The sequence below is a fragment of the Sceloporus occidentalis genome, unplaced genomic scaffold (genome assembly GCF_023333645.1).
Source record: "Sceloporus occidentalis isolate IW3139 unplaced genomic scaffold, rSceOcc1.0.p SCAF_14, whole genome shotgun sequence".
Lineage (NCBI taxonomy): Eukaryota > Metazoa > Chordata > Lepidosauria > Squamata > Phrynosomatidae > Sceloporus > Sceloporus occidentalis.
In genome coordinates this window covers 19,772,032-19,795,864 of record NW_028316994.1, presented here as the reverse complement: position 1 = coordinate 19,795,864, position 23,833 = coordinate 19,772,032, and the positions used below count along the sequence as shown (strand labels likewise).

General features: G+C 51.9%; 1 protein-coding gene across 4 annotated transcripts; it reads left to right on the top strand.

Annotated features, from left to right (window-relative positions):
• RNF167 (ring finger protein 167) lies at nucleotides 1–23,833 on the top strand. Of its 4 annotated transcripts, XM_089480082.1 has the most exons (11): nucleotides 1–172; nucleotides 805–889; nucleotides 6,718–6,847; nucleotides 8,184–8,264; nucleotides 8,467–8,583; nucleotides 9,574–9,661; nucleotides 9,770–9,860; nucleotides 11,908–12,013; nucleotides 12,720–12,813; nucleotides 21,301–21,381; nucleotides 21,858–23,833. In XM_089480082.1, the coding sequence occupies exons 2-11, from the start codon at nucleotides 825–827 to the stop codon at nucleotides 22,241–22,243; spliced, it is 1,239 nt and encodes a 412-aa protein (XP_089336208.1). In that variant the 5' UTR covers nucleotides 1–172; nucleotides 805–824; the 3' UTR covers nucleotides 22,244–23,833. The 4 variants fall into 4 exon arrangements, with proteins under 4 accessions (XP_089336208.1, XP_089336210.1, XP_089336209.1 ...); XM_089480084.1 differs by lacking the exon at nucleotides 805–889 and having other exon boundaries at nucleotides 1–168; XM_089480083.1 differs by lacking the exon at nucleotides 805–889.

Here is a 23,833-nt window from a genome sequence, read left to right as displayed (position 1 = left end):
CCTCCTGCTGCTGGGCGGCTCAAGAGGAAGAGGAAGGAGAAGGAGGGCCTGCTCTGGGCGGAGTCTTTCGCCTTCTTTCCTCGCGAGATCTGCTGAGGAGGATTGCCTTGCTTTGGGGGGGCTAGTAAACAGGCGTCGAGAGCCCCCTCCGCAGAGCCCCAGAGAGAGGCAGGTGAGCAGGGGCCCCGGAGGGTGCCCCAAGTGGCCCTCGCCCTTGGCCCGGCTCTGCTGGGCTTCTGGGGGCGGCGGAGGGCAGGGGGCCAGGGCCGGGGGCCTCCCGCAGGAACTCTAACGCCAAGGCCAAGGGGGCTGCCCTGGCAGTGGCCCCTGACTCTGGGCCCAGGCTTGGCAGAGCAGAGCAGAGAAGGGAGGCTGGGACCCGGGACTAGGCGGGAGACAAAGCGAAGCTATCAAGGGAGGGGATAGGCTTCTTTTTTTGGTGGTGGGGGGGGGTCCCTAGGTGGCTGGATCGCAGCTGAGAGGCAAAGGGCCCTCCCCCCAAAACATCACCCCCTGCTTCTAAGGTTTGCCGTCCTTCCAGGCTAAATGGGGATCGAAGGGGTCCGCTTTGGCTGCTCTGAAAACCCCAGACCCCCCCCCCCAAAGGGACGAAACCCACTTTAAGCTTCCCTCTCAGGCCACTCAAGCCTTCCAGGGGGGATCTCAGAAAGTCAGCCCCCCCAAAAAAAACCTCCCCATATGAGACCAAAATGAGACCAAACCCATGGATGCTCAAGTCCCATTAAATCCCATGGCATCCCTTATATAAAATGGCTAAGCCAAGGTTTGCTTTTGGGAAGACAGTTGTCAGATGTTTGCAAACCATGGATGCTGGAACCTGTGGGCACAAAAACCTGGATCCAGAGAGGGCGAAGTGTACATTGACTTGGTGAGGTTTGCACAGCCAGAAACGCATGGGACATGTGGCTTGTGCCCAGGTTTTTCCACATGGAAAAGTTACTTTTGTGAGAAGGGATTTGAAAGAGGAAAAAGGGGGAGTTGGGGTCGGAGGAGGTTTTGAGAGGTTGCTGTGGGGCCGAGGGAGGAAGAAGTGTGGGGTTGTGGGAGGCCCCAAGGCGAGGGACGCACCTGGCCCCTCTCCTGGCTGCCATGTTGCCTCTTTTTGGGATGCTGCGCAATCATGTTCCCACGCTTGCAGATGCCTTGGGTGTGACATCGAAAGGGCAATGCAACAGCAGTCCTTGCAAGCGGCTTTCATGACAAGAGAGGGACTGGGAGGAAAGTGGTTGCAAGTGGCTTTAGGATGGCTCCCTTGGCAAGAAAGGATGCTCAGGTGCGTGATACCTGAAGTCCACGAAAGGTGGTCCTTTCAGCCAAGGGTCATGACTGACAGCAGCCATGGCTGGCTAAGGGTCAAGAAAGCTCAGGTGACCAGATGGTATTCCTGCAAAAGAGGACAAGGCCCCACAAATGGAGAACATGAAATAAAAACATAAGGCATGACAAAATAAAAGCTAAAAACACTGATATAAGAATACATTAATCAAAGTGGAGGACATTGAGGCATTCCTCCTGGTCAGAAGGCTGAAATGCAGGACATGTCCTGGAAAAGGAGGGTCTCTGGCCACCCTGACCAAGCTTCTTCTCCCCAGCCCTGGCTGTGGATCTTTCCCGGTTGTCCCTCCTGGGGTCTCCCATCCAGCTCCCAACCAGGCCTGGGCCTCCTTAACCTCCCAAATCAGAAAGGCTTGGCTGTGTAGTTCAGGGTGGTTAAGGTGCTTGCTTCATCCCATCATGAAGTTTGCCCCATTGACCACTTCTGGTGCCCCTTAATGCCCCCAAAGCCTTGATCGTGTTCCACCCTTCAGAAGACCCTGCGAGGCAGGCTGCTCCCCTGAGGGTCCTCCTGGCCAAAAATTTCCTCCCCCTCAACTGAGAGGATTAAAGAATCCTTATCTCTTGTTTGCTTTTCTCTTTGGTTGATTCACTCAAGCAGCCGGCAGCCCCTTCGAGGCTCTCTCCTCAGCCTTGGATGCAGCTGCACTGCAGAACTGAAGCAGTGTGACACCACTTCGGCTGCCATGACTCTCTGGGGTTTGTAGTTTGGTGAGGCACCAGAGCTCTCCGACAGACCAGGCTCAATACCTCCCCAAACTACAAATCCCAGGATCCTGTAGGACAGAGTCATGGCAGTTAAAGTGGTACCAAACTGCTTTAATGCTGCAGTGCGGCTGCACCCCTTGTCGTTGCCGCTGTTGTGGGGTTGAGCTGATCCCTCACTCGAATACAGCGCCTTCCTCCCTGCTGCCCACGGAAAGACCACAAAGGATTCCTGGGGGGCAGGACGGGGCCCTTGTTCTCTCCAAGAAAGGTGGGCATGCAGTGCCAGGGACTGGCATGGATTTATCCAACTTTTGGGTGGGCTGAAAGCAAAAGCCTGCTTTGGGGGTCTGCCATCCCCTTCTTGCTTCCAATTAGAGAGGTGGTTTTCTTTTCCCTTATGGAGCCCTGCAACATGGCACCGCGTGGGATAATTGGCACGCTTATTGCGTGGGCCTGCTTTCCACTTTCCTTTGTGGAGCTGCTCCTTCAAGGTGGGAGAGAAGGGGGGTTTCGTGGCTGCTTTTTGCTGCTCTTTGCCCCATCTCCCCCTCTTTCCCCTCTGCTTTGGAAACACCGCACTCTGGGAGAAAGGCAAGATATAAATCCTTGAAATAAAACAAAACAAATACAACTCAGGGTGCCCGAATGAGCCAGTCTCGCTTACAGTCTTCGAGCGAGGCCTTTTTCTTCATCCTGCCACCGTCACAAATGGCAAGGACACGGGGCGCAGGACCTTAACAGTGGTTGCCCCCAGACTGTGGGGCTCCTTCCCAGTGGAGCCTTGCTTGGCCCTTTCTGGGCCAAAGCTAACAAAACGAACTTCAACACAGAGAAACATAAGGTACTGCACTTCGGGTGGAAAAATGAAATGCACAGATATAGGATTTAAGATAATGTACTTGGCTTAAGGAGACTTACAGGTGTGAAAGGGATCTAGGAGTTCAAGTAAACCACAAGTTGAACATGATCCAACAGTGTGTTGTGGCAGCTAACAAGGCCATTGCAATTTTAAGTTGCTTCAATAAAAGTATAGTGTCTAGATCAAGGGAAGGAATAGTGCCACTGTATTCTGCTCTGGTCAGGCCTCACTTGAGATAATCCTGTGTCCAGTTCTAGGCATCACAGTTTGAACAGGATTTTGAAAAATTGGAGCATGTCCGAAAGAGGGCCACCAAAATGGTGAAGGGTCTGGAAACCGTAATGCCTTCTGAGGAGAGACTTAGGGATGTTTAGCCTGGAGAAGAGAAGGTTAAGAGGTGATATGATGATAGCCCTGTTTAAATATTTGAAGGGATGTCACATTGAGGCGGGAGCAAGCTTGTTTTCTGCTGCTCCAGAGAACAGGACTCAGTGGAGCAATGGATGCAAGCGCCAGGAAAAGAGATTCTAGCTCAACTTTAGGAGGAACGTCCTGAGAGTAAGGGCTGTTCGACAGTGGAACACACTCCTTCCTTGGAGATTTTGGTGGCGTCTCCTTCCTCGGAGGTCTTTAAGCAGAGGCTGGATGGCTACCTGTGCCAGGGAAGGCTTGGATTGTGATTTCCTGCATGGCAGAAGGGGGTTGGACTGGATGGCCCTTGCAGTCTATTCCAACTCTATGGTTCTATGAATGTCCTGACAGCAAGAACTGTTTGGCAGGGGAACATATTCCGTTGGAGATTTTGCTGGAGTCTCCTTCCTTGGAAGCCTTTCAACAGAGGCTGGATGGCCATCTGTCAGGTATACTTTGATTGTGAATTCCTGCATGGCAGAATGGGGTTGGGCTGGATGGCCCTTTTGGGGTCTCTTCCAACCCTAGGATGCTATGATCTGTCTCTTCTGGCTGGCAAAAGCCTTCTTACTCAAACAGACCTTCTGCCGGTTTGAGTGTTTAAAGAATACTGTGATATATGTGGTATACACTGAACATGTATTTAATTGCTTCTTGTTCTCGTTTTAATTGTATTTATTGTTTGATGCTTTTTCACTCCTCTTTTTAAACTGTATACTGTTTCAGCTATGTTGCTTTAACTTATATCTCCCTTTGGGAGAAGAGTGCAAAGTGTGCGCTTCTGCCGCCGACTCAGTTGCGGCCATTTGTCCTCAGGGCCAGGTGCGACTGCTCTTCCAGGGTCTTTGAGGGAAAGGCAGGATGTAAATGACATGCAATTACATTGACCATATATACCTGACTAAAGTCAGCCTCATACATATAAGTCAAGGACAGGTTTTGGGGCCAAAATTATGGATTTTGATATGACTCGTGGATAGAACTTGGAGGCTCCTTCAGTGCCCTGGCCCCTGAGTCTCCTTTTTGGGGGGTCCCTGGCAGCCCTGCCAAGCCCCTCATTACCATTTGCTAAGCTGAATTTGTAAGGGTGACTTTCGGGTTGGAAATGGTCCCAAATGACAGACAGTTGCAGATGTGGCTGTTTAGACTTCAAACCCCTCATTCCTTAACCCCCAAACCCCACTTTTCACTGGAAACAGGCCAAAAATGGAGACAGGAAATGATGTGATGTCACTTCCGACGATGCCCAGGGGGTGTTGAGGGGGCCAAAGGGAAGCCCCTGGGCAGGGGCCAAGATGTTGCCCCTCACTCCACTTTCAGTATAGTTTTATGCACCTTGCAAGGAGTGGGCTTTCCAACCCTTGGATTATTTTGGAGAAACCCTGTGGAGTTCATGGGCGCCTTAAAGGCCAGCAAGTCCAGTGTGGCTTCAGTGTCAGGAGACACAGCTGCCCAAGAAAAGCTGTGCTGCATTAAGCGCATTGGTCTTTAGCAGGAGCCGCTGCTGGTTTTTTCTGCAGACGATAAATAGGGTTGAACTGCCCCTTGCTTTGGAAAGCAGTCATTTTGGGGGCTCTTTTCTGTGCCTACATTTCAGTAGCTGAATCCTGTGGGTCAGTGGCCACTGAATGGAGGGTCTTCTTGGTTTCCAGGATTCCTTGCTGACCCTTGACAGAACAGCCCTGCAGAGTAGGGTAGTGGTCTTTTCCCCTTTTAGAGATGGAAGAACTGAGGCTATGAACTACCTCCCATTTTGCTTGCTTACTTCCTTGCATGCTTAATTAGTTAATTAAAATATGTATGTATTCCCCTGTTGTTGTTGTTGTTGTTACTTGTACCCCTCCCCCAGAATTGGAACCCAAAGTGGCTTACCGTCTAAAAACACAGTACAATTGAAAGCCTATGAAAGTGACAATTAAAATGGAATTAAACTATGACAGTATTAAAACTGATCCTTTTGTGGGATGATGGGAGGAGAGCAGAGAAGCAGAATCCATGTACAAAACTACTCCGAATTTAAAACAATAAAAGTAAGTTTTAAATGACTAAAAACATATCAAACAAATTGACAAATTAAAGCGGCTTCAAACACTTTGAACCCTGAACACTTGTATTTTGGGTGTGTGTTTGTGTAGAAACCCATCTCCTCTGGCTCTTGGGCATCCTTTGCTCTGCCCCAATTGATTTTCCAGGACGTGGGACTCAACTGAAGAAGGAAAAGAAGGAGCAAAGGTCTTATTGGGTTGGAGCAGGGAGCTCAGCTCATGCCTCCTTCCATTGGGATATCTGAAGTGAGATGGAGATGACAGTATCTTTGAGCATGTGCTGAGTGCTTCCCTTTGCAACAAAAAAAAGAACTGGTCTGTGCTTCTAGATACAGATTCCAGCTGGTTTTCTTTTGGAACCCAAGGACCATCTTGTCAGAAAGCAGCTGCTGGGTCCAACCCTTGTGCAGAAAACTCACGCATTCATACACAAAAACACACACGCACAGATGCCATGGCCTCCTGAGCTGAGTGGCCGGCCCAGTCCATCATATGATTGCCTTGTGTTGTGCTTTGCCTCGGGTAAACACAGAGAGGAGGTGGCTGCCTTGTGTGTTGTGGTTGTCGTTCTGGTTGCAGAAGTGGACTCCCTCCAGCCCCCTTTGCCCCAGGATCATGAAATCCCCCCCCCCCAAGTCTGTGCCCAGTCACTTTTCATTTTCTGTTTGTTTATCTGGAAATGTTCGTCTTCTGTGGCGCACTTCAGGCAGTGACTGACATTTAAGAAGTGCGTTCATTTCCATGTTTTTTTCTGGTGGAATATTAGATGAAAGGAGGATCAATAGGACGGGATAAAAGGGAGTCTGCTGTCTTTCCAAAATCCACCTTGCTGCCAGATGATGGAAGGAAGGGGCTTTTGATGGACTCCCCCCCCCCACATGGGAGAGAGCTGCGTGGCTCCGGTGCTGCCCCACAGAAGGCCCTTCCTTGCCCCCCATCTCCAGGGGAAAAGAGTTGGCTTTCCCTCTTAGGATGTGGGGCAGGTTAGGAGGGAGGGGAAGCAATCCCAAAGGTAGCTGGTTCCATGTTAACAAGGTATGGCCTTCTAGGTGCCCTAGGACTGCAGGTCCCATCACCTGCCAGCATCCTTTCAACTGCAGTTCCCATCAATTGCCAGCATCCCTCACTGCGGGGTATGCTGGCTCCTTAGGTAGTTTGCTGAGCAGTGAGGGATGCCGACAATTGCAGTCTGGGGACATCTGATCGGCCCCATAATTCCCATCTGGGACCTAAGCCATTGGGGCAGGCAGAGCGCCGTCTCCAGAGATGCCAGGCCTGAGCTGTGGGATCCCCTCCGTGGCCTTCCCTGAAACTCTTCTCTCTCTTTCTCTGCTGCAGGAGCCACAACATCAGACGCCCGCAGCCGGCTGCCATGCAGACTTCGCACCCACTCCCCCTGGCCATGCTGGCCCTCCTCCCGGTCTGGCTGGTCCTGGAGCTCCCGGCCACAAGTGGCTACATCCACGCGGTGAGTCTGCCCCACACCTTGGAAGGCCCCTGGGCAGCCGAGGCCTGAGCCCACCCCGCCTGCTGCTTTGCTGCACTTGGAGGGGGTCGCTGGCAGGTTCTGGCTTTTCCAGAGCTCTGGTTTCTAGTTACAGCCAATTCCTGTTGGTTTTGCCATAGGAAGAAGGAGCATACACAACTACAATTTTATTCCTTTTTCCTGAAATCTGCAGCAGAAATGGAGGGTTTCTTCCTTATGCTCTGAGAAAGTGGGAAGGAGAGTGTTTGGGATCTGTGTGAGGACCAAAAATGCATTACACCAGAGGTAACCTGTCTGTCCAGGAGCATGTTTGAGTGGTTTAGGTAGCTCAGACAAGCAAGACAAGCCGCATGGGATGGACCTAGGAAGGCCTTAGCCCAATGCCTGGTAGTGGCTGGCTTTCCTCAATAGGCAAGGAAGCCAAACATTGTTGGCTGTCCAGTCCCTGCATTTCTCCAGCCTCTGAGGGGATGTGAGTTAGGAAGACCCCTGCTCAGATCCCACAATGACCGCCAGCAGATGAAAGACAGTGGGCCTTGACCATGAGGCCTCTGTGTGTTATGATGGCCCTCCAGAAGGTGTGCGATGTTGCAAAAAGCTGGTGGTTGTACACAATGCACAGGTAAGGAAAGCAGCACCTTTATTCCCCTGTAACATCAATTTACAGAGAGCCAGCATAGTGGTTTGAGTGTCTGAGAAACCAGGGTTCGAATCCACACTTATCCAAGCCACACTCTCTCAGCCTCCCAGGATGGCCATGATGGCAAGCTTCCTCTCAATAAACCTTGCCAAGAAAACCCTGTGAGCCGTTCACTTCAGGGTCACCATATAAGTTGGAGAGAACCTGAAAGCATAACAACAACAACAACAACAACCACCATAAAATCTGAGACTTAAGATTCTTGTTACGGGGAATGCTGATATTGCTCCACCTCCTAGGCAGGACTGTCAGACCTGGGAAACTCTTAGAGTTTAGACTTCTCAATACGTTTTTAAATTTTAAAGGTATAATTGTTTTAACTCTTTTAAAATGTATTTTTTTAAATTGTATATTTATACATTTTCATGCTTTTGTATTACTTTGAATTGTATTGTTTTCGGTTTGCTGTGCAGCGCCTTGAGGCCCTATTTTGGGAGAAAGGTGGGATGCAAGTAAATAAAATAACAGTAATAATAATAGCCAGGTGCAGATCGAACTGTCTCCCGGGCGAAGCACTTTTTGTCCCTTTCAAAAAGGGGGATAAGTTGGACTTGTTAATTTTTGGAGTGAAAAGCAGGCAAAAAATTGTCAATGCCTCCCTCTTTCTTCTGCCCTCAGATGTCGGACCACAACACCAGCATGGATTTCTCTGACCTGCCGGCCATGTTTGGGGGTCCTCTGCCCCGCGAGGGCCTGGTGGTGGGTATCTGCAGGACGCTTGGGGGGTTCCTGACCTCAGTGCCCCTACCGGACCCCTCCCCACCTTTCCCCTCTAGGCACAAGGTGTCCATGGGGCTGAGGGCATGTGGTGGGGGGCATCAGCCTTAGCCTGCTTCCCTCTTCCCCAAATAAAATGCCTCTTTCCCTCCCTCCCTTCTTCTGCCTCCCCCTTTTCCTGCAGGGTTTTCTGGTGGAAGCCAGGCCAGCCAATGCTTGCCGGCCGATCGACGGACCCCCGAGTAACGGGAGCATCTTCGTTGCTCTTATCCAGAGATACGACTGCAATTTTGACATCAAGGTGGGCTGAACACGGTTTGGCTGCATTTTTGCAAAAAAGAGAGGGAGGGGAAGGGGGCATAAAAGGAACTGTTGTGCATTAAGGGGGGGATGCAGCTCTCCTGTTCTGGGACCCAAAATTTGCTGCTTGGATGAACATCAAACTTGCCCAGAGTCCAGTCCCTTTGTGAGCTGGACTTTCTCCGCACACTCAGTTGCACACACTCTGCCCTGTCCTTGCGCATGTGAAGCCACTTTCTAATGTGGTGTGGAGCAAGTGGACCCAGGACCCACCTTTGCTGTTCCCCCTGAAGCCCCCCCCCCCAGCTCCCATTTTGCAAAAGCTTAACTTGTTAATTTTGGAGTGGAAATCACACAAACACTCCCCAAGGTGAAGAGAAGCATCCCTGGAGCCTTCCCTCAGACCCCTTCAGCCTCTAATGAAAACTTGACTCTGGAGAACAGGGTTCGATTCCACACTTGGCCATAGAGACCCACTGGCTGATGCTGGGCAAGCCACACTCTCAGCCTCAGAGGATGGCAATGGCAAAAACCCCTCTGGGAAAACCGGACTAGAAAATCCCATGACTGGGTCACTTTAAGGTTGCTATAAGTTGGAAATGGCTTGGAGGCACCCAGCAACAACATACCAGCCAAAAAGGCAACCAGAAGTGGCATCACACCCTGTCTTGTGTGTACTTTGGCCAATATATTGTTGGGGGATTGGGAAGAGATGAAGATTGCCATACGTCCCTGACCGGTTGCCTTTGGCCACAGCTGCCTCTTGCTTCCCCCACAGCCCTCTCCCCAGAGTGGCCTTCGGCCCCTTTGGACCCCTACCTGCGATCCTATATAACTGGGGGGGGGGGCTCCCAGGGTTTGAACTGGGAGTGGAGGGGGGATTCCCATGGCTGGCGGGTCCATTTATAATGCATGCCGGAGGGGTCTGTGCCCATGGGACATATTGGGTGCCACCCTGACCCCCTGCGCCACCCCTCTTCCTTTCCCCCAGGTGTACCATGCCCAGAAGGCTGGGTACTTGGCGGCCATCGTCCACAACGTGGGCTCAGACAATCTCCTCAACATGGTCTGGGATGATGGTGAGTGACGAAGGACTGGTCAGTGTCCTGGGGAGCGAGTGCGGGGATACTTGTGCCACTGTCTTTACAGGAGATTTGAATCCTTTTCTCCCTCTTTGCCTTCTCCAGAGCAGCTCCACAAACGCATCACCATCCCTTCCGTGTTCATTGGCGAAACAGCGGCAACATACCTGCGTAGGCTGTTCAGCTATGACAAAGGGTAGGAACTAAGGGATAGCAGCTGAAGGGTTTATGAGGGCACTAAGGCCTTGTTCGCAGTACAATTCCACTTGAACTGCCTGGGAATTGCAGTTTTGGGGAGTACCAAAGCCGTTATCAGGCAGAATAAAACTATAGATCCCAGGACTCTTTAGGATGCTTAACTGTTGAAGTGGAATCAAAGTGGTGAAACTGTGAAGTGTGGAAGACACTGGCCTCCGAGACTCAGCCAGACCAACCAGTTTAATACCTTTTTTCATGTCCTGCTTTTCTGCTTAAAGCACATCAGTTTGTGTGAAAATAAGATTTTGCGGCTGGGGAAGGAGTGAAAGCATCAAATCAGTAATGACCATAAAATGGCAGCAATTGGCGATGCTTTGATCTGGATTTCCTGCATGGCAGGGGGTTGGACTGGATGGCCCTTGCGGTCTCTTCCAACTCTATGATTCTATGATTCTATGAACCCACAGCTGTGGACAAAATGTTCCAGCAGGTGGCATTGCCAGCCTTCGTCACATGCGACAGGGAGAGCATTGAAAGCCAAGTGGAATAAATCATCTCTCTGCATTTATTTATTTTAAACAGTCTTTGAAAGGCTGGGGAAGAGGTTCTTTGCCCATCAGCTCCCTAGGAATGCGCCTGGTTCTGGTAGGCTGCATCCACACTGGAGAAATAACCCGGTTTGGCACTGCTTTAACTCTTTTCTGGATCAAGGCTATGGAATTCTGGGAGTTGGAATATGTTGTGAGGTCCAGAGCAGAGCCCAGAATTCCATAGCCTTGAGCCAGAAAAGAGTTAAAGCAGTGCCAAACCGGGTTATTTCTCCAGTGTGTATGCAGCCTAAGATTTCTTGCTCCTCCAATGAGACTGATGCACATGAGGGAAAACTAGGCAAATCCTTGGGTCCTGATGCCCCGAGTTTGAAACAGTTCCCAGCAGAATTGGGCCAGAAAACGCTTGCTGCTTCCTCTGTTTCTCCAAACCTGCCTCTCAAACAGAGTCCAAAACAGTCCCCCAAAATGTTTGTGGGCATTTTTTAGTGTGTGGGGAGGGAAAGAAACCCATGTCAGATTCTTGCCAGTCCCAGAGAGGGTTTGTTTGGTGTGCCACGTTCTTCTTGCTGGAAAGGAAGGTGGGTTCAAGGTGGGCAGGAGCCTGGCAGCTCTCCCTCGTTGTTATTAATAACATCCTCATCTTCCTCCTCCACCTTCTGTCCTACAATATTCAGTAGCTTAAAAAACATACAAGAAGATGGCATTAGAATCAAACTGTTATTAAAACTATTTAGAACATAGGGTTAAAATGGATAGAAAGCAATTAAAAAACAGCAACCTGCAAAAGCTGGAGCAGGTCTTCAGTTTTGGCAGCCCTGATTCCAGGGCCCTGATCCACTCTGTTCCTGGGCCAACTCAGTCTGGAGGGTCTGGCAAAAGGAGAGTCACAGGTGCCCCAAAACAACAGTTTGTTGATTACGTGGGGCTATCAGCTGGGATGCTGCAATAAAACCCAAGGCAAAGGCATGGTTAGCACACAGCTAACTATCCATCGGGGTCTCCCTGTGAATTTGGTGCCGCCCCAACGGACTGGGTTCCTGGGCTGGACTGCGGCCAGATGTGTCCCCTCGGTCCCAGACCACTGGACTGACCTTTCCTGGTCTTTAAAAAACTTCTTTTCTCCTTGTTCTGATGCTTCTTGGGCAAAAGGCGAGCAGACCTTCCCATCGTAGAAGCTTCCTTGCTGCCCTTTCCCTGTATGTCTTTCCCAGTGGTTTGATTTGTACAGTGCCATGTACATCGATGACACCTTATTAATAAAATTTAGGGGAAAAAATAGTAATAGTAGCAATAGTAGCAATAACAGCAGCTATTATTGTTTCTATCATCCTCTGCAAACGTTGTCACGGTGGAAAAAGGGAAAATGGTCTTTTGAGGCTTGGTCAAGGCATGGCTGGATGGGGATCTGGCCTCCCTCGGCCCAGTCTCTGGCCAGAGACAGAGGTTTCCTTTTCCATGCCCTTCCGGAGTCTGACCCCTTCCTTCCTTCCACAGGGGCCAAGTGATCTTGATCCCGGAGTACATCTTCCCATTGGGCTATTACCTCATCCCTTTCACGGGCGTGGTGGGCATTGTCATTGCAGTGATGTGTACCATTCTGGTGAGTGACTGCCATTTTGGAGGGGAGGGGAGGGGTGGGATCTGGGTTCCTGGACTTAGCCTGACCTGTCCAGTGGGACCGGTCACATGAAACTGCTGGAGGCAACTAAAAACCCCTGGCTTTCGGTGTCTACAGGGGAGGGTTTGGAGCAAAGAGCAGCTGGGTCCTGAGCCTTTTGGACGCTGTTCTTTTCCAGAGCTAGTTGTAGTTCCAGGGCTCCTGGAGTTACTTGCATGCCAGACATGTGCTATAAGTTTATTGGTGGCCAGTGATGCAGCAGGTGGTCCACAGCAGCCTTCAGATCCTTTCTCTGCCAAGCTAAGACAAAATAGTCTCTATCAGAGTCCCTAATGCAAACTCACCCTGTTTTTACCACAGGGGCTGCTCTTGATGTTTGGCCATGACGCTAACAAGGACTCCAAAGCCCATCTGCCTTGTGGCAAAGTAACCCAGGCACAATTCAGAGCAGAGAACGCCTGGATTTGCACTCAGTGCACATTCAGAGAGCCAACGCCTCCGTTGCCTGAGTTTACTGGGATAAAGTGCAAATAGGTGTTTGTGTCTCCATTGTGCTTTCTGGCAATGCTCTTTTGGCTTTTAAAAATCTTAGGCTGTGCCCTGAAGTATACGGGGGAGATAGGGAGAGAGGTGCCCCCAGGAAGAATGCCCAAAAGATGCCCTTAAACTGTGCCTGCCTCCCTCTCAGATTGTGCGCTGCATTCAGCATCGGAAGAGAATGAGGCGGAATCGCCTCTCCAAGGAACAGCTGAAAAAGATCCCCGTCCACAAGTACAAGAAAGGTAAGGGACGCCCCATAGGAGGGCAGGGAAGGCGGTGTGGGGCAGCTGGGGGGCATAGAGATGGCTGGATGGGAAGCGCAGTGCCTGCCGACATGCCTTGCCCTCTTGCCCAGGATGGGCATTTTCTCCTTCCCACCCGGGGAACCTGCACAGCTGCCATTGCCCTTCTCCATGCCCAGAAGCAACAATATTCCCTGCTTTGTGAGAAATGCAGGATGTCCTTTATTTATTTCAATATGGCATTTGTCTTCCTTTCCGTAAGGCACTCAGGGCTCTGGAGGTGATGGTGGCGGTGGGGTAGCCATCTCCCTCTGACTCATGGCAAGCCTTTCCCAGCTGGCTTTTTCCTGGCCAGAGTTTGCCACCCTTGCCTTCCTTTGAGGCCAAGCATGGGGCTTGCAGGGTTTTCGGTGGCCAGGAAGGCATTCGTATCCTAGTTTCCCAGGGTCTTGAGTCCTACCACTCCAACCACTGCCAGCCATGCCAACCACTACCTTTTCCCTGGCTCTAAAAATATGAGGAGCCTCTTTGAGGGTTTTCTTGGCCAGATTTTGCCTGAGGAAGTTTGCCCTTCCTCTGAGGAAGAGAGAGTCTGACTTGCCAAGCTGGTTTCTGATTCAAATCCTGATCTTCTGGATCCCCGGTTCAGCACTCAAAGGACTGCACCACAGCACTGGTGACCCACAATGGGTCAAAATGTTTAAATGTGAAATGAATATAATAAGACTTTATTTCTATACTGCTTTTTTTCCGGTGATCAAAGCGGTGTACAGCAAAAATGTTAATACATACAAGTTAAGATAAAAACCGTGAATCTCAAATTACATAAAAACGCATAAAACACGTAAAAAACACATAAAAAACATACAGCCGGGAATCTTTCAGTCAATGACATGCAAATCTATTAGAAATAATTATTACAAAGAGTCAGACGGATATGCCAATTGGAATACGTGTGTCTTCAGAGCCTTTTTAAAAGTGTCCAAAGTGGAACAGGCTCGGATTTCATCAGGAAGATTATTCCAAAGGGTAGGTGCTGTCACTGAAAATGACTTCTTGTGAGTTGTTGTCAGTCTCACTTTTGGACATTCTAATAAGAATTTCCCTGATGACCTGAGAGTGCGGGGCGGATTGTGTGGGAGAAGGCGCTCCTTCAAGTAGCTCGGGCCCAAGCCATGTAGGGCTTTATAGGTAATAACCGACACTTTGTATTGGGCCCGGAAGCTAATGGGCAGCCAGTGAAGAGATTTTAATACCGGTGTTATATGGTCTGCCCTAGATGTTCCCGCGACCAATCTGGCTGCTGCATTTTGCACTGACTGAAGCTTCCGGACTTGGTACAAAGGTAGCCCCATGTAGAGCGCATTACAGAAATCTAACCGAGAGGTTACCAGTGCATGTACTACCATTTCAAGGTCCTTTTGGTCCAAACAGGGGCACAGCTGGCGTATCAGCCGAAGCTGGTACCAAGCACTCTTGGCCATCGCATCCACCTGGGATGACAGTTGTAAAGATGGATCCAAGAGTACTCCCAGACTGCGCACTTTGTCCTTTAGAGGGAGACTGACTCCGTCCAGGACAGGATGACAAATTTCTCTGCCTGGACTTGGGGTACCTATCATGAGTACCTCTGTTTTCTCTGGATTCAGCCTGAGTCTGTTTTCCCTCATCCAGCCCATTACCGACTCCAGGCAGGCATCCAGAGGAGAGGTGCCATCCTTAGTCACTATATCAGTCGGAGACATGGAGAGATAGATCTGGGTGTCATCAGCGTACTGATAACACCGAGCCCCATGTCTCCGGATGATCTCTCTCAGCGGCTTCATGTAGATGTTAAACAGCATAGGGGATAAAATGGTGCCCTGTGGGACGCCCGATGTTAGCTCCCTTTTACAGGAGCAGCAACCCCCTTTAACGCGAAGGCGTTTAAGGTAACTCCTTAAAAGCATAGGCCTTTGGGAGAGCTGCCCCTGGTTTTCTGGGCTGCTGGCTGGAAGATTTCGCACCTAAAGCGCCTTTGAAAGGTGGTCCCCTGGCCTTCCTTTAAAAACCTCCAGCAAAGGAAAGTCCACCCTCTTCTTCCAAAGGAGTCTGCTCCACTCTCAAGCAGCTCTTGCCATCAGGAGGTTCTTCCCCAAAGACTTGGAAGGGACCCCCAAGGGCCATATAGTCCAACCCCATGATATGCAGGAAATCCACAGGAAAAGCACCCCTGAGAAGGGCTTGTGTAATGCCTGCTTAAAATGTCCAGTGAAGGGAAGCCCTCCCATCTCCTGAAGGAGTCCATTCTGCTGTCAGACAACTGTTGCCTGCAGGGAGGTCTTTAAAATGATTAATCAGAATCCCCTTAAGTAATTGGGATCCACTGGTTCATGTCTGAATCTCAGGCTGGCTCCATTTTCCGTGTCTCGGCAGCTTCTCAGATATTTGAAACTGATCAGTCAAGTCCGAGTCTCCTCTTCTGTGGCCTCATGTTTCTTCGCCTTCACCTTTTCACATCCTGCTCATGCTTTGCTCGCTTTCCACTGACCACATGTTTTTCCGCCTTGTGTCCTGGCACTGACCACTCCTGGAACCAAGAGGAGCCTCCTAGTCTGAGGCGGGGTGTCTGCATGGCAGCCAGGCCCCAATCCACCCTCCCAACTGCCCTTGTGCTCCCACAGCAAGGCCAAATACCTCCGTTTTCCTCTGCGGTCTCTCTCAAAATGGCGGCCACATGCGACATTGCATCACTTTTTGCCTGAATTTTGAGACGAACTGTAGAGGGAAATGGAGGGGATAGAGAGTTCTTGACATGAGGATATTTTTGTGTATTTCCATATGTTTTGGGGACTTTCTGCATGACTGGGGCAGAAACTGGCCCCAGATTGAAGCCACGTGGGGTCAGGAATTGCCCTGTGCCCATCCCTCTTCTAGTCCTTATGTCAGAACCCTCCAGCTTTTTTTAAAAGCCCAATTTTTCTCTGTCTTGTCCTCCATCACATCCCTTCCTCTTCCCTCTCTTCTACCAGCACCCTCTTGATCCTCAGTTCTCTAAAGCTCTTGCAGGAAAGTAACCCTTTCCCCCAATTACTGCTTGTCCAAAAGCAACTTTTCTAATGTACAGCAATTTTTCTAAGGAAGCACCGTATTCCTTTCAGGCCCTCCTTCCCTGGTCCAAATGCCTTGACTTTGGTTTCATTGAGATATTTATTGTTGTTGTTGTTGTTCCAGTGTTTTCCAACTTACAGCGATCCTAAGGTGGCCCTATCATGGAGTTTTCTTGCCACATTTCTTCAAATGGAGTTTGCCATAGCTATCCTCTGAGGCTGAGAGAGTGTAACTTGCCCATTGTCACCCAGTGGGTTTACTTGGCTGAGAGGCAATTTGAACTCTAGTCTCCAGTGCTCCAGAGTCCTATGCTCAAACCCCTACACCACGCTGCCATGCTGAAATATTATAGAAATATTTCCCTCTCACCTTGTATCAAAAGATCTCAAAGTGGGGTAAAATCAAGGCAAACAGGTTAAAACAGTCCAAAACAACAGAGTATTTTACATAGGCTACAAATATGCTAAGTACAATTAAGAGGCTAAAACAGGTTTTAAAGCCATGCCGATTAGCATTTGGGGGAAAATCGGTGATACCCAATTGCTAGCTTCCCTTGTCTCCTGCCCTCCAGATGTGTTGGATTCTAGCTCCCATCATCCCCAGCCAGCATGGCCAATGCTGGGAAAGGATGGGGTTAGGACAACAACTCCCACCATCTCCTGCCAGCACTGCCAGTGGGGCGTTGGTGGGGGGTTGTTTTCCAACCAGATTTTGGGGCAAGGGCCCCCCCCCACACCCACTGGCTGGAGAAATGGGGTGCTGCCCTCCCCTCCTGCACCCGGGACATCTGAGACCCCTTCCCTTTCCCCGCTGGCATCCCTTGGCCTCCTCTAGCCTGTGAGCCCCTTGGGGCAGGGACCCCTTTGGAGAAAGGAGCTTGTGCCCATAGAGAGGAGTCCAGCTCTACCCAGAAATGTTTGGCCAGGAAGAGGTCCCCAAACGCCTGCAAAGTTAAGACTTTTCTGCCCCTATGGGGAGCTGTGGGGCTGATCTGGGTCCTGCCTGGCCCCCTTTTGCCAGCAGAGGGTGCTGGTGGGTCCCACATTTCTTTGCTGGCTTGCTGACTGTTGCTTCCCGCCAAAGCTGCCCGCCTTCCTGCCTTCCTTCCCTTTGCAGAGCCAGGCGGGCAGTTGGCGTGGGGCCACAGGGCTGGCAGGACGGCCGGCTTCGCCCATTATTCCTCCCAACTACCCCCTGGGGTGGCAAAAAGGGTGGGGGCTGCCCTCTTCCTCTGCCACTTTAGGACTCAAAGGTGAGGTTACAACAGATGCCAAACTGAGCTGGGCCAAGGGCAGCCCCTCTCCCACCAAGTTATGGGAAAGATACTTTTCCAGGCAGCAGCAACTCTTGGCTCAGGGGGCATCTGGGAGCAGCTCAGTTTGGCATCTGTTGTAACCGCTTCTTTGGGTCTTAAAGTGGCAGAGGAAAAGGGCAGCCCCCATCCTATTTGCCACCCTGGGGGGGGAGCAGTTGGGGGGGAATAATGGCTTGAGCCAGCCAGTCACCCTTGCCAGCCTCCATGGCTTCATGCCAACTGCCCGCCTGGCAGGCCTTGCAAAGGGAAGAAAGGCAGGAAGGCAGGCAGCTTTGGTGGAAAGTAACTTTCTCAAGGCTCTTGCCTCCCCCTAAGTGTGGGGTGCAGAAGGCACCAAGGAGCAGCTCCCTCTTTTGGAGTGGGGCAGGGGGTCCTAGGGGATGTGGAGGACTGCTTTGGGGGCCCTGGTCAGTCAGAACAGGGACCAGGATGAGGGCATCACCCCCCCTCAAACGTGAATTATGCCCCCCAGGTGTCATTCCCCTTCACGCCCCACATTTCTAGCCCTGCAGGGACTGAGACGCAGGAGATGGTTCATACTGAGAGCCCTTTTCTGGGCGGTTTTCTCCTTCCTTTGGTTACTCTTTGCCTTTTCTTTGGATGCAAGTCTGAATTGCTGAACTGGAATTTTAAGCTACTGCAGTGCTAGAAATTTGGGGACTGAAAGGAAATTACATGGCGGGGGGGATCCTATTTGGGAGGGTAGTGCTTTCATTCTACCTCGCCATAGCTGCATCCCTTATGTGTGGTGGTTTGAGCCTTGGACTACGACTCTGGGTTCGAATCCCAGCTGGGCCATGGAAACCCACTGGGTGATCTAACCCTTGGACAGGTCATGCTCTCTCAGCCTCGGAGGCAGGCAAAGGCCAAGAAAGCTCCATGTTAGGTTTGTCTTAAGGTTGCCATACACTGGGAAGGACTTGAATACACAGCAGCAGCCAACGCCTCTAAAAGAAGGAGTCACCTGAAGTGACCAGTCTCAGTGGGGAAAGAGGGTGGTGGACACTCTCTTACGAGGATTTAAAACGCAGGTTGGACACCAGGACTTGGAGTGATGATGGGCTCCTTCACTGGCCAAAGGGGGGGGGGAGGCTAAACTAAATGACCCTTCTAGCTCTGCGATTCACCCCCCAGTTTGTAACTGGAGGCAAGAGGAGATGACTACACTCCCTTGGAGTGTAGTGGAGTCTCCTCCTTGGAGGTTTGTAAACAGAGGCTGGATGGCCATCTGTTGGGGATGCTTTGATGGACAGTTCCTGCATGGAAGAATGGGGTTGCACTGGATGGCCCTTCTTGGGGTCTCCTCCCAACTCTATGGTTCGATGATTCTATGAGACTCAGACTCTCCCCCCCCCCCCCAAGGAAGGGCCTTGCCAGTGACAAGCGAGGGTCAACCATAGCCCAGGACGCATTGTGCAGGCTGGAGAAGTAGCCGAGTGGGAGAGCATTGGTCAGTGGTCTGGGGCCGGTGTGCGATGACCACCTTCCCTCCCTGCCTCCCTTTCTCTCTGCATTTTCCTCCCGCCAGCCGCTCTCAGCCGGATCCTCCCACGCTTTTCTGGGGCCGAGGGCGGATGTGGGTTGCCTTTGTGCCGTTTCTGCAAACAAGGAAGTCAGGTGTGGGAGAGGAGAGCAGCTCCTCAGGTTGCCATCGCATTGCAAAGGGTTCCCAGCGTAGAGGGAGAAGGCGTCCGCACTGCGCAGTTTAAAGCAGTTTGACCCCACTTTGAACTGTCCTTTGGAATCCTGGGATTTGCAGTTTGCACATTTTTCATTGGAGAGTTTTAGTTCTTGCTTAGGGAAAATCCCAGGTTCCTCTCCAAACTGCCCATCCCAGCCGCGGCGATTAAAGTTGCTGAATGCCACTTCCCTGTGGCTAAAATAACACAAAAGAACCAAACAGGAATATATATATATATATATGTGTGTGTGTGTGTGTGTGTGTTTGTGTGTGTGTTTTTCTTTCCTTGCCACTCTCTCCCCCCTTTTTTCCCTGGCCTTAAAAAGTCGTTGTGGGTCACGGTCCTTGCCCCATTTGCACAAACTAAATAAACGTAACGTTTAAAAAGAGAGAGAGATGGGTGTGTGGAGGAGGCAAGGCTTCAGACAAAGGGGTCTTATCTGGGGCTGCAGAGATTTCGAACTCAGAGCCTCAGGCATTAGGGAGTGGTGGGCACATGTCACATGGGCTATTCACCAACTTTGGATCAGGGCAGAGGAAAGTTCCTTTTTTGGACTGCAGCCCCCAGAACCCCCCAACCAGCAACGCTGGCTGGGGGATTCTGGGGGTTGCAGTCCAAAAAAAGGAAATTTCCCAGACCCTGGCCCCAACCAACCTTTTCAGCCATTTTGGGGGGCAGAGGGCTAGATCCTTCTGAAGACCAGGTTTCAAATCCCCTTTGCTTGGCCATGGAAACCCCCGTGGTGCCCTTGGCCAAGTCACACTCTCTCAGCCTCAGACGAAAGCCATGGCAAACCGCCTCCGAATAACACAACCCTTTATTTTATCCAGCCTGGGCAAGTCACATTCTCTCTCTCTCTCTCTCTCTCTCTCTCTCTCTCTCTCTCTCTCGTGTGTGTGTCATTGAGGGCCATTGAGTAAATTTTGCCAAAACAAAAACCCTAGGAACGGGTTGCCATGCGTGGGAGGCGCATGCCAACGTAACTGGTGCGGCGTCATGGTCTTGAGTGCTGGATTCTGGAAGACCGGGGTTCGAATCCAGCCCTGGGTGACCTTCCTGCTCTTCTCAGAGGAAGCAGGGCCGGGTGGCCAAGCTTCTTTGGAGAAAACCTGCCAGGAAAATCCCATGATCGGTTGCAAACAGCTGGAAGGCACGCAGCAGCAGCAACCACACCAGTGCTGCTGTTGCTCCCTTCCCAGGGCTAGATGTGGGGCATGCAGTGGGGCAAGGGACTGGCCAGGCCTCCTCCTCCTCCTCTCCCGTTCCCTCTCTCTCTTTTCTTCCCTTTCTGGGGCTGACTAAGACCAAGAGGAAGCTGTGGCTCTGCTTCTGCTGCTTGCTGCAACTCTTTGCCTTATAAGGCGCTGCTGCAGCTCCTGCTGCTCCTGCTGCTGCTGCGCGGAGTCTGCTGCCGCCCCTCTGACCACTTCCCTTCACTGCTGCCGCCGCCACAACTTCTGCAAGGAAGGCCACCCACCCCTCCACCGCCCGGCTTCCTGTTTTTGAAGCTGAGAGGCCCAGGAGGAGGAAGGAAGCCAGCCGGCAAGCAGGCCAGGGCAACCCACCAGTCCCCCATGGCACCCGCAAGCACACAAAGCACCCCTTGCGCCCTCTGCCCTGCACACGGTGCATGCAATGCATTTCCCACTCCACTCTTGGTGTTTTTAAACTCCTGCTTCTCCTTTGATAAAAAGTTAATGGTCTTTTAATAGCATGCCTTATTTAACCTTTTTTAACTTTTTTTATAACTTGTTGGGAGAAAGTCAAATAAATGGAACCCAGTTGCTTAGCCCCCATCTGTCTGTAAGGTCAGGCAACACGTAGGTAAACCCCTTGAATTCAGTGAGTCTTCTCTAGTCAGCATTAAGAAGGGGGCTTGGGGTCACTGAGAACAGAGGAGGGAGTCCAAAGGGTGAAAAGTAACTTTGCCAAACTTTGCTAGATGCCTTCCCACATACGCACACTTAACTCTCATTCCCTCTCTGCTGCCCCCCAAAATGCATCCCCCATCCCACCCCCCAACGTTCCTTCCAGTCAGTCTCCCCCCTCCTATTCCCCCCAAATTAAAACCTCCACCTTGCCCATAGAAGACCCCTCTTCTACGGGTGCCATGCAGGGTCCCCATGGGGCTGGGGGCTCCATTGGTGCCACCTTCTCAGCACCATGGGGGTACAGAGCTTGCAAAAATCCCCTCTTTGTGTGTTTATGGGGGGGTACAAGTCCCAGGACACCCCACTCCCAAGACAGGCTGCATGAGAGGATTCTGGGAGTTGTAGTTAGAATTTCCCAAGCTCTGGTGTTATTGTTGTGGGGGCCATGGCTGGGCAGGGCAGGACGATGTGGGTCTGCATCTATGTCTGCACCCCCTGTTCATTCCCTCTGCCCCCCTTCTGTCCCCAGGGGATGAGTACGACGTCTGCGCCATCTGCCTGGAGGAGTACGAGGACGGGGAGCGCCTGCGCATCCTCCCTTGCGCTCACGGTAAGGACGCGCAGGACGCCAGTCAAGGGAGGGGAGCATGTTGGGCCAGAATGAACACCAAGAGATGACCATGCCCCAGCAGAGCCATGACCGCACTGGCACTCCCAGAATCCTTTACGGGAAGTGCTGGGGCTTCTTGGCGGTGCACTCTGTCTCTCAGCCGTGATAGGAAAGCAGGCAGGCATTGGGGAACTGCCACTCCCAGCAGTAAGGAATGCTGGGAGCTGCAGTACAACCACATCCGAAGTGCAGGGCTGTTCCCACTTGTGAGCTCAGGGGGGTGCCTTTGCTCCCCTACAAAAGCTTTTATACTGTTTTAAATCAGTGGTGTTTTAGTAAAGTATTCCTGCCCCATCTGGGGTTGGGATGGATGACCCTTGGGGATCTGTCCAGCAATAAGTTTCTCCATGTTATGGTCAGTTGATTTGTCCTGGGTGTCTTTACTGAGCCTTGCTCCTCCTTCCTTCCTCTCCTAGCATACCACTGCAAGTGCGTGGATCCGTGGCTGACGCAGACCAAGAAGACCTGCCCCGTCTGCAAGCAGCATGTCCTCCGCTCCCCAGAGGATTCGGACTCGGAAGGGGAGGATGGCGCCGTCCGCAGCCCAGCCGCCACTCAGGACGAGGAAGAAGGCGAGGGTCCGGCGCAGATGCACGCGCAGCAGCATCATGAGGAAGAGGAGGAAGAAGAGGGGGGCCGAGACTCAGAGCGCACTCCCCTGCTGCGCCCCTCTCCCACTGTGGCCCCGGGGCCCCCTTCCTTTGGCAGCATGGCACACTCCCCACCCTCTGGCGTGCCCCACAGCCTCCTGGAGGGGGGCAGACAGTTGGCCGAGAGCGACCAGAGTCCGCTGCTGGTCTAGGGCCCCCCAAACCCATCCTCCTGCAGCCCTGGTCTTCCCTGTCCTCCATTTTCTGCTCCCCCCCCCAGCCTCAGATGGAGAAGGGGGGCATTGGTGGATCGGGGCTGATCCCCCCCTTCCTCCTGCTTTTTACCACTGAGCTTCCAATATATTTTTTAACTTTTCTGGGCGCAGGGAGGGGCGAGTAGCATTTTAGAGTGGGGGGGCACCATGACCCCCCTCTTTGGGGACCAGCCAGGTGGGAGAGGGAGCAGGTGACTCCTTTTTTGGGGGAGAGAAGAAGGGGGTGGCTGCCCCTTTGACTCTCACTGCTGCCACCAGTCCCCCTCCCCCCAAAAAAGCTCTGTGGGAATTGGGATGTGAAAGTGCAGCATTTCTCTGTGCCTGAGGTTGCAGAACCCTTTGCAGAAAGGAAACAAAAAGGGCCAAAATCTGGTCTCCCGAGGCCAGGCAGATGGCAATGGGGTCCATGTCCTGGTGGCCCTGGCTTCCGGGGGGGGGGACAGCCATTTGGGGAGTGTCTCTCACCCCCCTTGGTGCTCCCTTTCCCTAGGAAAGGTTTCACTCCTTCCTTCCTTAGCCTTGAGAGGGGGGGGGCTAATCTTGTAGGTCACAGTGGAGACCCCCAGAGTCAAAAAGGGCTGCAGGGCTGAGCGTACGATTTAGGGGGTGCAGTCTGGGGGGGCAGGTGTTGGCCAGGTGCTGGATCAAGAATGGCGGAGGCACTTGGAGGGAGACATGCAGCGGTGCTGGCATTCCCAGGTAAGGAAGCAGAGACTGGGGTGTTCATTTGTGAGCAAGCGCATTTACACCTGGAGTGGGGAGGGAAAGTATGGGGCCCCCCACAGCATGCACACACAGAGAGAAAGAGGTCCTGGCCTTCAGGGGTGACTAGCAGTTGGGGCAAAAAAATGTTTAGATGCCTTCCTCACCACCACCGCCGCCATCATGCCCCTTGCACTTTTGCACATTGGTTCTGTGCCAAGGAAGCGGAGGGCAAGGTGGTCGTGTCACTCATTTTGTAACATGGCTGAGGAACCCCTCAAATATCCCCCCTTCTGTCTGCACCCTTCATCTGTATCCCCCCCCCCCCCACAAATGTACAACTGCTCCAGGGTCCCCCTCCTTGGACTTGCTAACACTACTTAATTTTTGGTTGCTGTAAAAATGGGGACACTCTGGCAGCCGCCACCCCATATGCAGCAAATGGGGGGTGGGCAGGAATGCCCCCAAATAATTTCTAATGGACCCTCCCCCCTTGCGTTGGCGTGTGGGTGCTGGACGAAGCAGGATTGGGGCCCTCTCTTTTTCCAGGGAGTTTGGGGGGCTGCTGTTGTGCCCCCCACTCACCCACCGGTATTGCTGCTGTCTCTCCTCCGCCTTCTACTGAGCACCTTTGGGAATAGAGTTTGTACTGTAAAGGACTTTTTATTTCTATGGACAGAGTATTGTAAAGAATTGGGGGGGGGGGGGGGCTGTGGCTCCAGGATTTCCCCCCCCCCATGAAAGGGGCCCCTGGATATTTGGAGAGAACTGGAAGGAGGGACTGACAGTGGGGCTGGGGGTGGTTTTGGGGGGGAGTCATTGTAG

Bases quoted from the DNA above. Each gene is read 5' to 3' on its own strand.
- RNF167 (XM_089480082.1), top strand. From the start codon at position 825: ATGGATGCTGGAACCTGTGGGCACAAAAACCTGGATCCAGAGAGGGCG. The intron at 890-6,717 runs GTGAGGTTTGCA...TCTCTGCTGCAG, and splicing joins GCGAAGTGTACATTGACTTG to GAGCCACAACATCAGACGCC. The intron at 12,014-12,719 runs GTGAGTGACTGC...CCTCCCTCTCAG, and splicing joins CAGTGATGTGTACCATTCTG to ATTGTGCGCTGCATTCAGCA.